This window comes from Drosophila montana, unplaced genomic scaffold (assembly GCF_035044405.1).
Source record: "Drosophila montana isolate Dmon_TW-CO22-7 unplaced genomic scaffold, ASM3504440v1 contig_3829_1, whole genome shotgun sequence".
In the NCBI taxonomy this organism is placed as follows: domain Eukaryota; kingdom Metazoa; phylum Arthropoda; class Insecta; order Diptera; family Drosophilidae; genus Drosophila; species Drosophila montana.
Window position 1 is genome coordinate 150,773 of NW_026998699.1, and position 16,435 is coordinate 167,207.

The window sequence follows — 16,435 nt, forward strand, 5'->3', positions numbered from 1 at the left end:
TAGTTCGATCAGGGAATATCGATAGGTCGACATTTAAGATATACAATCCCTGTATTTCAATACTGCAGTTTTAGTATTTTAGCATTTGGCGTTTACGGTAACACTGCATATTATAACTAAAAAATTGACTCTTCCAAGCGCAATGTGATTTATTATACAAAACTCAAAACGCCAGTCGCTTCATTAGCAAATACATGTGCTGGTCCACTTCAAAGCCGTGCAAATTATTGGCATCACCTTGCAGACGCATGAGCAGACCACCAAATGAAACGTATGCCGACAGCCGTGATGATTCGTTGTGCGCTTCGTCGCCTTCTATGCGATAGATCTTTCCGTACATAACATACTCAAAACTGTCCGCTCGCGTGCCTTCGTGCTCCATGGGATTATATTCGCCGCTGTCGGGACACCCGTCCTCGCGCAGTGTTGTGGCCAGTACCAAGCGGAATTTGTCTCCCAATTCCATGGGATAGAGCCACGAATTTATGTCCAGTATGAGGTCCATTTTAAAAGACTCTGATTCGCAGTGCAGGCGGGAAACACGATCGAACTTTTTACCTTCAGGATCCATGTCCTTGACGTTGAATATGTCCTCAAATAACACTCCTGCCATTTTATCTAAGAAACAGTTTATTAACTTGGATCGCTTACTCCCGTTCGCCAAAAATGTACCTTGCGCTCAAGTCGACAATGGCAAAGCTTAGGGATTTGGTTTTTATAGCAGAACCCACTGCTGTTACTCACTTTATTATTAAGATGATAAAGTCAATGGGTTAAACTTGTTTTGTTGATTTGTATTTTTATTAAAATACAGCGTTGTCGGCAGTTCAATTTAGCGTGCTACAGGGATGGATAATCTATAGAATGTTGGTGTGCCGATATGTCAGTTAATTAAAATATATCGATATTAAGTGGGCTACCAGATGCGTAAAATCAAAGATTTATCAACACAGAATTTTGTACAACAATTTTAATCGGCACTAAAAATGTACAATTTCAAATGATAGTTATTTTTATTAATATAATATTTACAAGTGATTACATCATTTACCAATTCTGCGCTCGAACAGAATAGGCAATAATGCGACCGCCCGAGTATATTGGCCTACGTATAGCGGGCGTCAACTGCGCTAACGGAGATACAGGCGAATTAACGGTTATCTTAGCCGGTTTTCTTTTCAAAGGGGCATTAAGAATTAAGCGCTCAGCTCTAAACGGAATGCGACGCTCCACAAATGGCGGGGTCAATTGGGTTGCAGGGAAAGCAGCGTTAACTCTATTAACAATTTTGGCGGGCCTCCTTTGTGGACGCGCCGTCAGTTTTGCGGGTCTTCGTTGGCTCTGTACGGGATGCAGCTGCCGGAAGGTGGTAAAACGTTGCACCAGCGGTAGTATTAGCTGTGCCTGTGGCCGCAAGCTAGCCAGGTTTATGATTGCTGCACTCTGTACCGCACTGTTGCTGTCAATGTTCGTGGGCGCCGCAGGTGGACCGTATATTTGGTCAGGAGTTTCATCCACCGCCGGAGGTCCGTAGGTATCATCTGGTGGTCCGTAGACCTCATCGGGAGGACCGTAGACCTCGTCAGGTGGTCCATAAATCAGCTCCGGCTGCTCTTCAGGTGGTCCATAGGTCAAATCCGGTTCAGGAAAGTCAGCCGCCTGCTCCGTTGGCAACTCAAACGGCGGATCAGGCGTCAGACCAGCTGCTGGATATGGTGCGGCCTCTTGTCGCTGTAAAACGGGTCCCGGAAAGCGTAATCCAGCCGCCGCACTAGCATCCAGACCCAGCAACGAACAAAGGACCACAAATAACACGCTTGCACCGAACATTTTGCTGTCAAAACATGAACTGCTACTTCCACCTGGCAATTGGCTGCTTTAAGTACCCAAAGCCCACAGATGACCTTCATTGATAGACTGACCAAACTGCCCCAGTGCCCAAAATACAGACGAGGCCAATCGCCAACGCCGCCGCCGCCACGATGACTTATACGGCAAACCCAAGCGTTTACGAGCCCAACAGCGCTGACTAGACCGCCTTAACGTGTAAGCCAAAGATTATGTTGTTATGGCCAACTTTATTAATAGCCCTTACATGACTTAGGTTATAATTTTACCACCTGCTGCGCAGCACCAAGCGCTGAGGCACCGGCTGCTGGCGGCGGCGTCCCTGTGGAAAGCGTTGATAGATCCTAGCCGGCTTATTGTCCTGGGGCTGATCCAGTGTCGTGGATAGGGCAATTACGGTTCCATCTTCGGCCACTTGCACAATCACTTCCTCTTCATCAACATCTGCGGCTGGCTGCTGCTTGGCATCGACGGGCAACTCATCCTCTGGAGCTGGTATGTCGTCCGTTTCGATGGGCTGCTCTGGCTCTGCCTCTGGCACCTGATCTGGCTGCGCCACCTCATCCACACTTGTGGGTGGTCCGTAGACACTGTCCGGTGGTCCATATGTGTTATCCGGTGGCAGGTAACTGGCTTCCGGTTGGGCGGTTGAGCTTGGCAGTTCGAATGGTACCTCGGGAGTAATGCCCGCCTCCGGATAGCCCGTGGGCGCTGGGCTCGGTGGCGCTGCCTGCTCCTGACGTGCCAGGCCTCGACGTGGTACGAATCTTTGACGCAGTGGCTCCGAGTTGGCCAACACGGCCAGACTCAGCAGCAGGATAGCAGACGAGGCTTTAATCATTTTGACGATCACTTGAGTTGTGTTCTGAGTTGCCCAAGAGCTGAGCTTATTTATAGCCGCCTCCCGTCAGATCTTTGTTCATAATTTATGCTCGTCACTTTTGATTTTAGGCCTCCTAGCTAGTAGTCGTAGTTGCTGTTCCCGTTTGCTCGGCACGGCTCTGATTATGTTGCCCCGATCGAATCGGCTTGTGATTTCTGTTTTAATGCTGGCTACGTGACCCTTTTCCCAATTTTGGCCGCCAATGCTAACCCAAGCGCCAAGTGCTCGTCTCTGTAGCTCTTCATTAACACGCCGTCGACGCCGATTGCAATAGGCCTTTGGTCGTTGTTTGTTTTGGTGGGTTCTTGGCTATTCATAATTTTATTTGATGGCTTTTATATTCATATCCACAGACCTTGGCAAAAACGTGTCTGGAGAAGCTCGACATTAGACACAATTCTCATCTAGGTCAGGCGAAGTCTTCGATCATTAAATATTAATTGCCATTAATTATGTTCTTTTTATAAATACCCAAATATTTTAAAGGTTATCAAGCTCGCCAGAATTGTGATATTTCAATTATTGGGCATGAGGTGTATTTGCTAAATTAATTTCGGCAATTTTTTATTAAAGTATACCCTGGTTGCATTTTGTTATAGCAAATAGAGTTCTGTGTAAATTGCTCTCTAAGTCTTAATGTTAGTTTGATGATATGTTTTTTTTTTTTTTACTTTTTTCTCACATAACACAACGGTCGAATCGAGCTACTATATCAGACAGCTGACCTTATGTTTGAAAAACCTAATATTTTTATCCAATAAACTATTCTCGAGCCAATAACAGACTTTTGTCCAGAAATACTAAAGAATTATACTGCATCCCCTGGCTCGGCCTGTGACAAGATTTTTCTTTAAATTATAATAAATTCCGAAGTTTTAATAGCCTTGTAAGTATTTGCCTACGGTTTTGAAAACATGTGAAAGTAGTGAAAATCGTAAATGCTGAGCTTGATGAAAATATCTTGGAAAACAGATTTTTTTGATATATAAGAACCTACTTTTCGACCGGCCTTTCCTATTGGAGTCTTGTAATATCATCGTCCGATGTTAATAAGATTTGATATATATAAGGGTCAGCAGCTTTTGATAAAGTGGACCGACCTGGCCGGTTCCGACTCATTTACAGCCTGCAAAAGAAAGATTGACCTAAGCAAAGTTTCACGATGATAGACTAGTTCGCATGGAAACAGACAGACGAATAGATGGACATGGCTATATCAACTCAGCTGTTGATACTAATCTAGAATATATATATTTTATTCGGTCAGAGATATCGCCTTCTTTGCATTTCGCGTTTTATGACAACATTTTAATGCCCTCTACAAGGGTATACAAATTTGTCCGATTGGATGGTAGACAAAAATGTTTCACACAAGAGGGAATCCATGAATTTTCCACACTTGCGGGTGGAATTTCGCTTAACCCTGTCTTAGCGTGCACTTACATAATGTTTGGTAACTTTCGTCAAAAATCATCAGGACAAACAGCGATATTTATTATAATATAGTCAAAATAATTACTCTACACCATTCAAATGTATTTAGATTGAATGAATAATTTAAATGGGTATGCCGTTGAACCTTAAATGTTCTCTTGTGCTTATGAAGCTTTCTGGTATCAAATAATTATATATGGTTCACAAACCATGTTGGAGCTCAGGAATAAGATATGTGAATAACAAAAACAATATTTTTTTTTCAATTTCAACAACAAATTTTTTATATATTTAAATCAATAACAAATATTTGTATCGTAGTGACTCGATAATTCGCAAAAACATGCTCAACAATATTCTTCTCAGATGGTATAGACTAGGATTGGCTTGGAGCGTATGATCTGAGCGGCGCGCAGTTTCTCTGGCACCGGACGGCGGCTGCGCAGGCGGCCGCTGCGTGCCAGAATCAGGCTAGCGGGAATGGGCTCGGAGGATGGATCGGCGTCGATTGGTGCCAGATCCTGATCCGCTGCAGCATCAGCGGGTGGTCCATAGGTATTATCCGGCTCGGCGGGTGGGCCATAGGTGTTGTCAGGCTCGGCAGGTGGGCCGTATGTGTTGTCCGGTGGGCCATAAGTCAGATCTGGCTGTGCCTCGGTCTCCGTCTCGGTGGGCAGATCAAAAGCTATGGCTGGTGTAACACCAGCAGCTGGATAAGGCGCCGAAGCGGGCGTTGGCGCAAGGTCCAGTGCTGGATCGACGGGAGCTGGTGGCGCCGCCTCCTGGCGAGCCAGCTGGAAACGCGATGAGCGGCTGCGCAGACGCGCCGGCTCCGCCACAGTCACAGCTGCAATAGCAGCCAGGAGGAGCACAGAGCTGGTTAACTTGAAAGCCATGTTGAGCTATTGCTGGGTGTTGTTAGAATGTTGATATCGAATGCCAGTCGCTGAGTTTTTATACACAACATTTTGGCAGTCATAAATGGCACTGCGAGGGACACCCTTAAGATGGTATCTACCTGCACCTACGTGACAATATTTAGTCAAGGGCCCATGTCTAACCCATAACCATTTACCATTTACCATTTACCATTAAGTCGTTTGGCCACCCAACTCTGAACTTCGCACACTTGTTGGGCGCACATTGGTGCAAATGTGTTGAAAAATATACACAAATAGTTAACTGTTGTTTATTGCTATGCTACACTGTGGCAAAAATTACTCCATGAAAGTCTTGCTTCCTTTTGCACCCTGAATCTATTAAAAGTTTTTCAAAGGAGATGTGCACATGTCTGCAACAGGCGCACAGATCTTGCCATGCCCATCTGTCTGATCGAGAAATGTACAAAAGCAAGAGTCTACAAGTTTGAATGCATATTTTTTCTCATATACCATACGTAGATGCAACTTATCATTGTCTTCAATATCTTCTTAATATCCATCATAATAAATTGTGGGACATGATTATTTAAGCCTATCTCGAAGATTATCAATTCTTGGTATGTTGGTTCACTAGTGATATAGACCGATTCAGGATCTAGCATCCCCAAGCATTTGACAAAGATCGGACTATAAACACCGAGGTTATTCAAGAACGCATGTTATCTAAGATAAGCCTATTACGATCAACATGACGAGTTTAGATTTAAAATGCAGTTTGGTGTTCAAGTCACTCAAGTCTCAAGTCTCTGTTAGTCCTTCAAGCATCTATTAAATAGGTTTCTTTGGTAAATTGCCAGGATATAAAACAAGATTAAAACGCACAAGTAATAACAATTGACTTCCGAAGCACTGTGCGGCGCCTGCTTGTCATGCAGTTCATTGGTTTTTTTTTTTTGGTTTTTGGATTGGGCTATCAAATTATTGACTGCTTTATATGCGGACCGTTGCGGGCTGGTCTAGAATCGCCGCAACCGGGGCCACGGGGCCAACTACGAGTATAAAAGTAAAAGCTCCATATACGAACGGCAACAAAGCGCGACAACAAGTTAGACGATCATGGCACGTTACCAACCCACTAGCTCCCTGCTGCTGCTGCTCCTGGCTGTTTTGCTGGCCAACACTTCAGCTGAAGCGCCCCGGCGATTGCGTTTCAATCGTCAGCGCCAGGTGTTTGCCAGGCAGGAGGTGCAGCCCACGCCGTATCCGTCTGCGGCCGAGCTAAAGCCGGATGAGCCGGCGCTCATCTATGGCCCACCTCCGTCAACGGAGCTGGATGAATTACCCGCCGAGCAGGATCCAGCTTTGAATAGCTTTCAGCCTGATGCTGAACCCGAAACCGAAACAGAAGCCGAGGAGCTGGATATCGAGGAGAACTCGCTCGAGGAGACCACACCAGCAGCTGTCGCTCGCCTGCGCAGCAGCCGCCAGAGACTGGCCAAGCTGCAGCTGGCCAAGGCACAGCCAAAACGTCTGAGTCAACGTCAACGCATTGCCCGCCTGGAAGAGTTGTCCGTAGAAGCACCAGCAGCAGCTGTTGCGCCGGCAGCCGCCTTACCGGCTCCCCAGTTTTTCTATCTGGGTGCCCAGCAGCCCTATGTGGTTGCCTACAATGCAGCTGGCCAGCAGCTGTCCTGGTAAATCGTTAGATAGTGATATTGATTGTGATCGACTGCATATAAATCTATTGTTGTATCTATTAAACCACGTTAAACTAGCTGCATATATATTTAAGTTTTATTTCAACAGCGGTGCTCTACTCCTTACTTTTGCAGTGCCCTTTTCAGTGGCTGGTTGACACTTTTGCTCCAGCGACGAGGTTTTTTCGCTCATTTTTCTTTTTGTTTTGTTTTGCAAATCATTCGCCATTAAGAAGCGCCCAAGAAGCTCAACAAGCCGCTGCTCTTGGCCAGCACTTTCCATTGTTCGGATCCATTTTCAAACATTGCATTGGAGTTGTTTTTGTTGTGCATTTTTCCTGCCGCTAGATGGTTCCTTCCACATTTCTGAGCTCCTTTTCCTTAGCTTTTCCTTTGTTCTGGCTCTTTGAATGCATTTTTCATGCTTTGCCTGCTTATAAATTGCTATTTGTGAGTGGTTTTCTTATTTATGTTTACGTTTTGCCTTTCTGAAGCATTTAACAGGCTGCTTTCATTACTATGGCAGCCAGTTAGATAACAGCTTCAAAGGTAGTAGAAAATGTAAAGCTCGAGGATGTAAACAGAACTTGGTAATAATTATGACAGAATAATTATATTTTGTGTATAGGATTTCCATTATTTAGATTCGCCCTGCTAAGTAGTAACAGAATGGACAACAATTTAATAAATATCTCTTCCCAGGGCAAAAATTTGGCCAAGCCATAAATAAATAATTCAAACATCAATTATTTCTGTATATTTTGTTTAGTTTTTATAAATAATATGTATGCTGAGTTTTAGTTTGTATAACAATTAACATACAATAATAATTCGTATAATTCTCTTATAAATATGTATTTAAATACGTTTGCATATTATATTATAATTAATGAAGCACCTAAGGGTAAACGTTATCTTCTAGCATGAAAAAAAAACACACACAAATCATGCCTCACGTTTTGGTATTTCCTCCGGTTTTTTTTCGAGATAATATTGTTGAGTAAGAGTGTATAATGTACACACCACACAGACAAAAGACAATATAAATATTTGTATATTTACTTTATACGCTTTTATAATTAAATTGTCTTTGCACAGGCGAAACGAGCTTAAATAAATTTACTATTGGCATTGTTTTATTTGCGGCTGGAAAGCCAGTTTTTTAGCCAGCAAAGAAAGATCCCCGATTCTCAAGTGCACTAACATTTGGCCTCGAGCTGTTTCTCAACGCCTCAATGGCCTGATAGTTGAGGAACCAGAATGGCTGGTTGTCCGCAGGCAGTTGGCTTAGATGATTCACATAATCCTGATCGCCATGCGCATCGATGGGCAATGCATTAGACACGGGTCTTATAACGCCGACACTGGCAATGGGACGAGCCGTGGCAAAGGTACCAGCACTGGCAATGGGACGAGCCGTGGCAAAGGTACCAGCACTGGCAATGGGACGAGCCGTGGGCGCATTCGGGATGCCCGCAATGGGCGTGTTGACGGGGCCGTCTGTACCACCAAAGCGATTCGCAAAGTCAACGGCTGCTGGTGTTGGTGCTCGTGTTGGTGTTGGTGCTGGTGCTGGCGGTATCGATGCCACATCGGGCACATAGCTGCTTATGGGCAGCACCAGGGGCACACCCATTGGAGGCCTCTGAGCGGCGCCGTAGGCCAAATTGATTGTCTGCGTCTGCTGGGCGACGGCATCCTCGCCAAATCGTGTGACAATGTCCACGCCAGTTATGTTCTCCACGACCGTATTTTGGGCAGCATGATACTTGTCCTTCTGACTGAGTCCGCCGGGTGGACGCGCGCCCGCAAAGGATGGCCGCTGTGCCTGCGACAGTTCAAGCAGCCCGACAAACATCACAACGTACGAAAAACTCTTCCACATTATTTATTTACTTTGGATTGTTTTTTCGATTTAAATATGCGAATTTCACTCGAAGATTAGAAAACACGTCACGTTGCTCAACTGTTGCCTTGTTCGTAGCGACTGAGAGCTGAACGCGCTTCCAATTACTTAAATAAGCAGCCAGATGCTGTGCGTCGAGCGTCGCAGTCAACTGAATCAGCCGAGGCAGAGATAGCGACAGAGGCGATGCCCAAGCCAGTTGAGGCTGCTTTTGCTGCTTATCAATTTGATGGAGGCCCAGACTAACCCCAGCGATTATTATCTCGCTCTCCCTCTCTTTCTCCGTCTCTCTTTGTTAACTTGTTTTAAAATTTCCAATTTTGCATATCTGTTCATATACTCGTTCGAGTGCCAACATTTTAACGTATACGGCCTGCCAGGCCACTCCTCTGCTGCAAATTAACAGCGATAAGTTGAACAAACTTGTGTTCAGGTAACTCTTTGTATCGTTCAGTTAAAATAGTCTCTGAGGTACATCATTCTGGGCCTTTGACATCCTATTAGTATGTAAATAAAAATTTCCGGCATGAAAAAAAAAAAATTGTCGTTAATTCCAACTAACTTCCTGTCTTTGGTTTTCCACAGAATTTTTTTTTAATGAATTTAATTTTTCTTACATCTGAACCAAACCGTATTTACTTCACCATTAAGAAAGTTTCCTTCATAATTTTAAATACCATATATCCGTATATATTCATAATCGACCCTACTAAGAAACTAGAACAGATTCCGCACAGGTTTTCCATATGTTGTTCCACTGAAAGTATTCGCTCCGGGCTTGGACTGAACTTCCATTCGTGTTTCCAGATCTGGAGCTTGGTCTCCCTCGAAAGGCTTGATTAAAGATTCGGTTCAGAGTAAATATTATTATTAAAAGTGTTGTATCAAAAGACCCTACCTATTAGTACTAGTTCATTAAGCTGCCAGAAGAATTATAAAATTTTCTAGGGTATAAATGCTTCGACTTCCAACCGAATCGGTCATGAATTGGCTGCTTACTTGCGGTTAGGGAGATACCCAGATTTCTGTAATCTTGATGCAGAGGTTCGTCATCAATTTCATGTTATATGACGCGCACGCGTGCGTTCCTTAACCGGTTGTAGTTGGCCCAGCCTCGCGTCTCGTCCGGCTTTTATTCGTGCGGGGAGCAGCCCGCTCCAAGCCGTTGTGATTCATTCAAGGCAGACAGAATGTCTGAGAGCTTTTGTTATGTTTTCCAAACATTTTATTTGCAAATGCTTACAATCAAAATTACATTTCAAATTGTGAATTGTGTGTTGTCTGTGTGTGTGTGTGAGTTTGTGTGTGTGTAAGTTTGTGTAGTACGTCATCATGGAGAATCGTTGAATCGTCATGGGTTTTGGGTATGCACCAGCTAGCATCTGGCTATATGCGACTGCCCAGCTCGGGCAGCTCGTAAGCAGATGAAGCGTCTCACGCGTCTAGAAGCGTCTCACTGGAGGGCGGACAGCGCTCAGCTTGGCGGGGCGTGCCGCTGCGGATGCCACACGACGATAGGCCAAAGGCTGGGCACGTCGCAGGTTGGCCGCGCGTCTGGCAGCCACTAGACGCGCTTGCTCAGCGGGCACATCGGCGGCGGGCAAATCGTTGCCAGTGACATCGGGCGGTCCGTAGACCTCATCGGGCACATTGTTGGGCGCAGGCGCCGCATCGGGTGGTCCATAGACAGCATCCGGTGTGGGATCCACAGCAGCTGGGGCGGCTGCCTCATCGAATGGCACCTCCGGCTTCAGTTCGTCGGCTGAAGGATATGGCGTGACGGCGGCATCCGCATCCGCTGGCGCCAGCTCCTGGCGTGCAAAGTAACGGGAACGTCCACGGCTCAAACGCTGCGAGGAGCGCGCACGCTGCACCTGGCACTCGCTGCTGGCCAAAAGGCAGGCGGCGATCACAATCAGAACTTGAAACTTGGCCATAGCGTTGAAGGGCTCTTGGTGAATTGGGTGAATGTGTGTGTGTGTGTCTAGGAAGCTGAAGCCGACGACTGCTGCATTTGGCAGCCAAGCGAGGCGCTTTTATACCTAGGACAGCTGTCGCAGCAGAGGAAGTTCCACCTGTTCCAGCCGCGCTTGAATCTGTTTAGTGTGCGTCGCATAGTCCAAGCATGGACATCCTTTTTTGGCGCATGCTCTGACGTCGGCGGCACTATTGTGAGTGGCCGATCGGCGGGTTTATGAGCTAACGACGTGACAAGAAAGAACTAGCAGAAGAGCTGGAAATACGAATTTATAGTTCCGCCATTAATCAATCCAAAACCGGAGCGAATACTTTCAGTGGAACAACATATGGAAAGCCACAAACCTGTGCACTACTCAAGAATCTGTTCCAGTTTCTTAAAGACTTGGCCTTGTTTGAGTAGGACTGATTTTCAATATGATTGGAAATGGCGAATAAATACCTAAAAATCTTTATTGATGAAATTCATACTCACATATAGATAATCAATGGAAATCTTACGTGATTTTTAGCATTCCATCATTTACTGATAAAATCTTCCACGTCGATAATTTGGCAACAGTCAAAATTTTCCAAATCCAAATTGTTTTTTACTCTGAACCGAATCTCAAACTAAAATAATTTATCAAAAAACAAGCAAGCCGAACCTTATTTTTTGTCAAATTCAAGATCCAGCCCCATCCATGACATTTATCTAAACTTGCTTAGAAATAATGGAATGATGTTCTTATAAAAATGTGTTAAAATATATTTATTATTTCAGTAGACCGCACAGCTATAAATTAAAAAAAAAAATGTTTTATTGAATTTTTTAAATATATGACATTACTAAGCTTGTGCTAAGTATGTAGAAAATCAGGGAAAATAAGCTGGGTGCAGCCCCGCCTAGTATCTATATAATCTATGGTCTACAAGAGTATTGTGATAGGGCTGTGTTTAGATATCGGGCTGGGACACTTATGTCGATATATATGGATAATAATATGGTCGGCAACATAAGACGTGACATGCTGTGGTAGTTAGTTAATTACTCATAGTTGCCCTTGGTGGTCACCTCCTGCAGTCGTTGATCGCATAAATATCGATTATAAGTGTTTAATAAGTATTCTAACATTCAAACCCAGACATATAATGCAATTGGCAACAAGTTTTCGCTTTCAATTGATGTGGGCGTTTTGTCAATGGTTTTGGCCGGTTCGAAACTCTTTAAGCTTGCGGATCACGTAGGAAACGCATTTTATTTCCATAGAACATGGCGACGATTCGGACGTGGTGGACGTGGATAAGCAGCCCAAACACCAGAAACAAAACAAATTCAAAATATAAAGTGTACATATATATATATATATATATATAAAATAAATCAATAAATGTGATAACCGTGCGCCTAATGATGTTTCAGGCATATGTATATGCATATGTCTGGGATATTACGGCTCGTCATGGAACGGAACGAAATGAGACGACTCTCGCTTTCATTGCCAGTTAGCTATAGCCGGACCGAGCACCCGAGACCTTAGGCAGTTCGAGAACGTTGTATAAAAACGACAGACGCATCCGCAGCGCAAATCAGTTGAAATATATCGCGACCAGTTACGATATATATACAGAATGCAGTGGATATTCGCGCTAGTCCTGGGCCTTTGGGCAACCGGAATCGCCGAGACTCGCCAGATACGTATCAATCGTTATGCGGTCAGCGTGCAGGAGGATGACGTACAGCAGGCGGTGGTTAAGGAGCTAAAGCCCACGCCATATCCGGCAGCTGGCTATAGACCGCAGGGACGCGCCTTCTGGCTGCCGGGCGAAGCCGATGCCGAGGCATTGCCCACTGAGGGCTCGGGCTTGGGCACAACTACGACGGAATTGCCGCTGGATGAGGGGACAACGACGAGCACAACGGAATCACTCGATTTGAGCACTACAACAATGACAACAACCACATTGGATTCCCTGGACGCCACGACCACATCAGCACCCGTTGAGTTTCGTTCCGGCCGCGCCTATGCGAAAGCCCCTTATCCAGCTGCAGGCTATCGACCAAGTCGCGCTTTTCGACTGCCCACCGAGCTGAGCCTGGAGCTGGGGCCGCAGCAGCAGCAGCAGCAACAGGTGGAGGCAAGCAATGTAAACGAGACGGCAGCAGCTCCGGACAGTAATGCCAATCATCCTGTTTGCGGTGTCAGCACAAATCCACTGAAGCCCACCCCGGAGCCGGGCACCAATGCTGAGCCCGACTCTGAAAATGTGCTGATTACCGCCAATCTGGGGCCAGCTGTATTGGTTGCCCGAGCGCCAACATCCCCGGGCATACCCGTGGCCATACCCCTGCGCTCGCAGCCTCTGATTGCGGCGCCCAGGCGAGGATTTGTCTACACCACGCACGTGGAGCAGCGCTGGTGAGGCTCAGGCTCAGGACTGCACATCCCTCGTATTACATTGTTAACAGCTTAGAATTAATCGATCCATGTTACTCTTATTTAAGGTGAAATATATTTGTATTCATTTGCAATTTATAAAAATATATTTATTACATTTCCTAGTGGCATTGGGGGTATTGTAATTTCTCTCTCTCCCTTTTGAAATATCTTGACCGAACTCATCATCTCTCGCGAGCTTTATTTATCTTCCTTTGATTAATATAGAAACATCTAAATCAAGTAACGCCCCTTTCGATCCGCATATTTATAGCTCAATTAGCTAGGTCTTTCCCTAAGAGGGTCTAGATCTAGACGTAGGCCTGGAACTGCTCAACCTTCTGTACTGACTAAGGACATCAAGTGATCTTTCTTTTGGTATTATCCCAGGTTGTATTCTGTTGCCCGCCAAACACACGGATGAGTACAACTTGTATAAAATAATCTCTAAGTCAAGGTATTTAAACTTCGGCATGCCGAAAGTCTGCAATTCTTTCTTGCTCAACGATGTAGTATTTGTGACGTCATTTAATTGAAACTTGTGAAATTCAATATTAGATTGTAGCTTGACTACTTTTTATACTTTAAAACCATTTCAAATTCGAGCTACAATGAGCTCCAACAATAAAGTCTTTAATCTCCAATAAAAAATGTTTACTTTAATTTCCTAAAAATCCTTTAATTGATTTCATTTTACTTCAGTTTTAAACGTCCAATTTTCTCCAGGCTCTTTCTTGTCCTCCATATTTGTACTCGTTAAATTATTAATAAGGGAAGCATTGTATATATTTTAGACAGATTGACAACAGACTTTCTTTTAAAATTTATTTTCCATTTAAAGGCAACAATTCGCTAAATAGTGAACCGGAAATTAAAAATTTGTATGATAAAATTTGATGATAAAATCTCAATGAATTGTGAGCTTTAAGATGAGCCAATATACCCCTCTTAAATTGGTAAAAAGGGTATACACCTGATGCAAATGTCTAGTTGCTTTCACTTTGCGATAATTGACAAGTTATAAAATTCTGCGTATATATTTTTATTTCATTCTGTGTTTTATTATGTCTTAAGTCTAAGCTTTAAAATCGTAATATGTTATTTTCGATAATCGTATTTAGCATAAAAACAAACTTTAACTTGAAACCATTCGAAAGTGCTTTCGGGGTCGAAAATCAGCGCAAATTGTGCACATAGTTAACAATCAGGGGATCATCGAAACGGGTGGGCACAATTTCAACGGAATGGACCACAGGCTGCAAGTGGGCATCGCTGTCGATGTGCGTGAAGCTGCCCAGCTGCAGTTCGTCATGTGTGGCCGTTGATGCCGGGATGCTGGGTGCCAGCTGCAGGCCAGCATTGGCATTGACATCGAGCAGCACGTATTCCGCCTCGGGCTCGACAAGGGCCAGCTCAATGGCCACATTGTTGTCACCAGCTGCCTGCGGCTGCTCGGCAATCGCAATTGTGGCATTGTCCGTGGCCAGGGCGATGGCCACATTGGGCTCAGACGAGTCCTGCGAGGATATTGTCGCATTGATGGGAAACAGTTTTGTTATCTGGCGGTCGCTGCTCTCGATTGGGGCTGCTGTTGTTGTAGATTCACTGTTCTCGGCTGTGGTGGTGCCCTCCAGCTCCTGCATATAGGTAAGCGTTGTGGTTGGGACCCCGCTCTCAGCACTGCCCGCGGCGGCTGTGTCGCTCTCGTCCTGCTCCTCAAGCTGTTGTTCCACCTCTGCCGGCCGCTTAGCTGGCGTGCTCAGCAGCAACAGCTTAGCCGACTTCATTTGTGGCTTGCCTCCAACCACAATCAGGTCGCCCTCGATGGTGCCGGGCGCAGGATCTACACTGGCCAAACCAATTTGCACGCTGGCATCCTGGTCGCGACTCAGTGCCACGCGGTTGAGCGCGGCCTTGTGCGTGGTGCTCTCTTCTGGTGCCACCGTAGTGCTGGCAGCCTCTGCCAGCCCGTCGAATATGGTGGTTGTCTCCTGTTGCTGCTCGCTCCGTATGATAGCCGCTTGTGCGCTCGCCAGGCACAGCAACAATGCCATGTAAATGCCGAATCCTTGCCACATATTTGCTGCTCTGCTTGTTTGACTCACTATTCGACTGTGCTACTAAGCGCTGACATTTTCCGACCGCGCGTATTTATAGCTGCTCAACAATTCCTAGTGGTGGATCCCAGGCACCTGTCATAATTTTAGCCCTGAAGCGTTCAAATCGACGCGCTGCTTCCGCAATGCTGCCCAAGCCGGAAATGTAATTTCGTTCGAGTGTGCGAGTGTGTGTCAGTGTGGGTGTATGTGTGGGTGTATGTGTGTGTGGGTGTGGGTGTGTGGTTGATTGCTTTGTCCAGCGCCTCAGTCGTGGTCATCGTGTCAACGTGGAGGCCAAAAGGCGGACATCGTTCGCTACACCTTAAACCTGCCCGTTGACCGCAATGATGGTCACAGAGTCAGACCCAAAATCGCTTTACATTCCGCCCCCACACACCCACACCGACCGCCCGCCCGCTCACCAGCTGTGCCTCAACACTTTGCCATGTACTTGCCGTTCTTCTTGTTGTTGTTGTTGTTGTTGGGCAAAGTTTGCGGCCAACCAGTGCCAGTCGTTGGACATGCCGGGCACGTACACTTGGTGACTTTGTTTTCGTCTTAAATGCGAATTGAGAAAATTGAAATAAATAGCCACATGTTCTACTACTCGTTGAGTACATATATCTATTGATATTGTATAAAGAAATTATAGAGAGCTAAGCGAACATCCTAACTTAATAACAGACTTTGCTTAAATGTGGAATTCAATCTCTTTAATTTTACCTAATGACTGATATTAGCGAAAAGCCAGCCAATAATCTGTGTCAGAAGTGTAACTACTTAATATATTAACAAGCCGGAAGAGTAAATAAATATGTACTTACCCGAAAACACACACACGCTAGAGGCAGACACTAATAAAAAATAAAGAGCTGGTTAGGGAAGTTGAACAAATATAATAAAGAAATAAAATAGAATAAAGCAAGGAATGACAAGTCAAAAGAGAGGGTGATAGAGAGAGATGGCAGGACAACATATGAGAGAGTGAGAATATATATCATTCTAAAATCAGAATTACTTAACCAACATATGCCAATAACAATAGTTTTTTATAGCTGTAAAAGATGGTTAAATGAAGTCCGATCTTGAAAAGCTTTGGCTTCCATAAGTTAGATCGGATTAAAAAAATAAGACTCCAAAACTGACCCATTCCAGTTTTGTCAAATTTTGTCTAAATTGAAAATTGTTATTTATAAATAACATTCGTTTGTCCTGATCTGAGTTTATTAACCCGAGATATCCCAATTATATTTGAATACTGTAAGTAAGTTATATATATATGTATATATATTT

The 16,435-nt window shown here is 44.8% G+C and overlaps 9 protein-coding genes across 10 annotated transcripts; 2 read left to right on the plus strand and 7 right to left on the minus strand.

Moving 5' to 3' along the window:
• Positions 1-131: 131 nt before the first annotated feature.
• On the minus strand, positions 132-865 carry Rpb8 (DNA-directed RNA polymerases I, II, and III subunit Rpb8). Of its 2 annotated transcripts, none has more exons than XM_064695542.1 (2): positions 745-865; positions 132-618 (listed from the first exon to the last, which is right to left on the minus strand). In XM_064695542.1, the coding sequence occupies exon 2, from the start codon at positions 611-613 to the stop codon at positions 164-166; it is 450 nt and encodes a 149-aa protein (XP_064551612.1). In that variant the 5' UTR covers positions 614-618; positions 745-865; the 3' UTR covers positions 132-163. The 2 variants fall into 2 exon arrangements, with proteins under 2 accessions (XP_064551612.1, XP_064551613.1); XM_064695543.1 differs by having other exon boundaries at positions 673-781.
• A 182-nt stretch (positions 866-1,047) lies between these two features.
• On the minus strand, positions 1,048-1,830 carry LOC135437557 (uncharacterized). Its single transcript, XM_064695531.1, has one exon. It carries the CDS (start codon positions 1,828-1,830, stop codon positions 1,048-1,050), a length of 783 nt encoding a protein of 260 aa, XP_064551601.1.
• Positions 1,831-2,077: 247 nt separating this feature from the next.
• Positions 2,078-3,119, minus strand: LOC135437558 (uncharacterized). The gene is made up of 2 exons (XM_064695532.1): positions 3,087-3,119; positions 2,078-2,713 (listed from the first exon to the last, which is right to left on the minus strand). The coding sequence occupies exons 1-2, from the start codon at positions 3,117-3,119 to the stop codon at positions 2,114-2,116; spliced, it is 633 nt and encodes a 210-aa protein (XP_064551602.1). The 3' UTR covers positions 2,078-2,113.
• A 1,372-nt stretch (positions 3,120-4,491) lies between these two features.
• On the minus strand, positions 4,492-5,208 carry LOC135437583 (mucin-7). Its single transcript, XM_064695564.1, has one exon. The coding sequence runs from the start codon at positions 5,059-5,061 to the stop codon at positions 4,528-4,530; it is 534 nt and encodes a 177-aa protein (XP_064551634.1). The 5' UTR covers positions 5,062-5,208; the 3' UTR covers positions 4,492-4,527.
• Positions 5,209-6,032: 824 nt separating this feature from the next.
• Positions 6,033-6,817, plus strand: LOC135437586 (uncharacterized). Its single transcript, XM_064695567.1, has one exon. The coding sequence runs from the start codon at positions 6,163-6,165 to the stop codon at positions 6,742-6,744; it is 582 nt and encodes a 193-aa protein (XP_064551637.1). The 5' UTR covers positions 6,033-6,162; the 3' UTR covers positions 6,745-6,817.
• LOC135437585 (uncharacterized) lies at positions 6,781-8,741 on the minus strand. The gene has a single exon (XM_064695566.1). The coding sequence runs from the start codon at positions 8,626-8,628 to the stop codon at positions 7,906-7,908; it is 723 nt and encodes a 240-aa protein (XP_064551636.1). The 5' UTR covers positions 8,629-8,741; the 3' UTR covers positions 6,781-7,905.
• Positions 8,742-10,091: 1,350 nt separating this feature from the next.
• On the minus strand, positions 10,092-11,002 carry LOC135437563 (uncharacterized). The gene has a single exon (XM_064695537.1). The coding sequence runs from the start codon at positions 10,584-10,586 to the stop codon at positions 10,092-10,094; it is 495 nt and encodes a 164-aa protein (XP_064551607.1). The 5' UTR covers positions 10,587-11,002.
• Positions 11,003-11,932: 930 nt separating this feature from the next.
• Positions 11,933-13,148, plus strand: LOC135437571 (uncharacterized). The gene has a single exon (XM_064695553.1). It carries the CDS (start codon positions 12,238-12,240, stop codon positions 13,027-13,029), a length of 792 nt encoding a protein of 263 aa, XP_064551623.1. The 5' UTR covers positions 11,933-12,237; the 3' UTR covers positions 13,030-13,148.
• A 1,070-nt stretch (positions 13,149-14,218) lies between these two features.
• LOC135437598 (uncharacterized) lies at positions 14,219-15,144 on the minus strand. Its single transcript, XM_064695581.1, has one exon. The coding sequence runs from the start codon at positions 15,119-15,121 to the stop codon at positions 14,219-14,221; it is 903 nt and encodes a 300-aa protein (XP_064551651.1). The 5' UTR covers positions 15,122-15,144.
• Positions 15,145-16,435: the final 1,291 nt, after the last annotated feature.

Coding starts and splice junctions, on each gene's coding strand:
- Rpb8 (XM_064695542.1), bottom strand. CDS start 613: ATGGCAGGAGTGTTATTTGAGGACATATTCAACGTCAAGGACATGGAT.
- LOC135437557 (XM_064695531.1), bottom strand. CDS start 1,830: ATGTTCGGTGCAAGCGTGTTATTTGTGGTCCTTTGTTCGTTGCTGGGT.
- LOC135437558 (XM_064695532.1), bottom strand. CDS start 3,119: ATGTCGAGCTTCTCCAGACACGTTTTTGCCAAG. Junction 2,714..3,086: donor CCAGACACGTTTTTGCCAAG/GTCTGTGGATAT, acceptor TGGGCAACTCAG/AACACAACTCAAGTGATCGT.
- LOC135437583 (XM_064695564.1), bottom strand. CDS start 5,061: ATGGCTTTCAAGTTAACCAGCTCTGTGCTCCTCCTGGCTGCTATTGCA.
- LOC135437586 (XM_064695567.1), top strand. CDS start 6,163: ATGGCACGTTACCAACCCACTAGCTCCCTGCTGCTGCTGCTCCTGGCT.
- LOC135437585 (XM_064695566.1), bottom strand. CDS start 8,628: ATGTGGAAGAGTTTTTCGTACGTTGTGATGTTTGTCGGGCTGCTTGAA.
- LOC135437563 (XM_064695537.1), bottom strand. CDS start 10,586: ATGGCCAAGTTTCAAGTTCTGATTGTGATCGCCGCCTGCCTTTTGGCC.
- LOC135437571 (XM_064695553.1), top strand. CDS start 12,238: ATGCAGTGGATATTCGCGCTAGTCCTGGGCCTTTGGGCAACCGGAATC.
- LOC135437598 (XM_064695581.1), bottom strand. CDS start 15,121: ATGTGGCAAGGATTCGGCATTTACATGGCATTGTTGCTGTGCCTGGCG.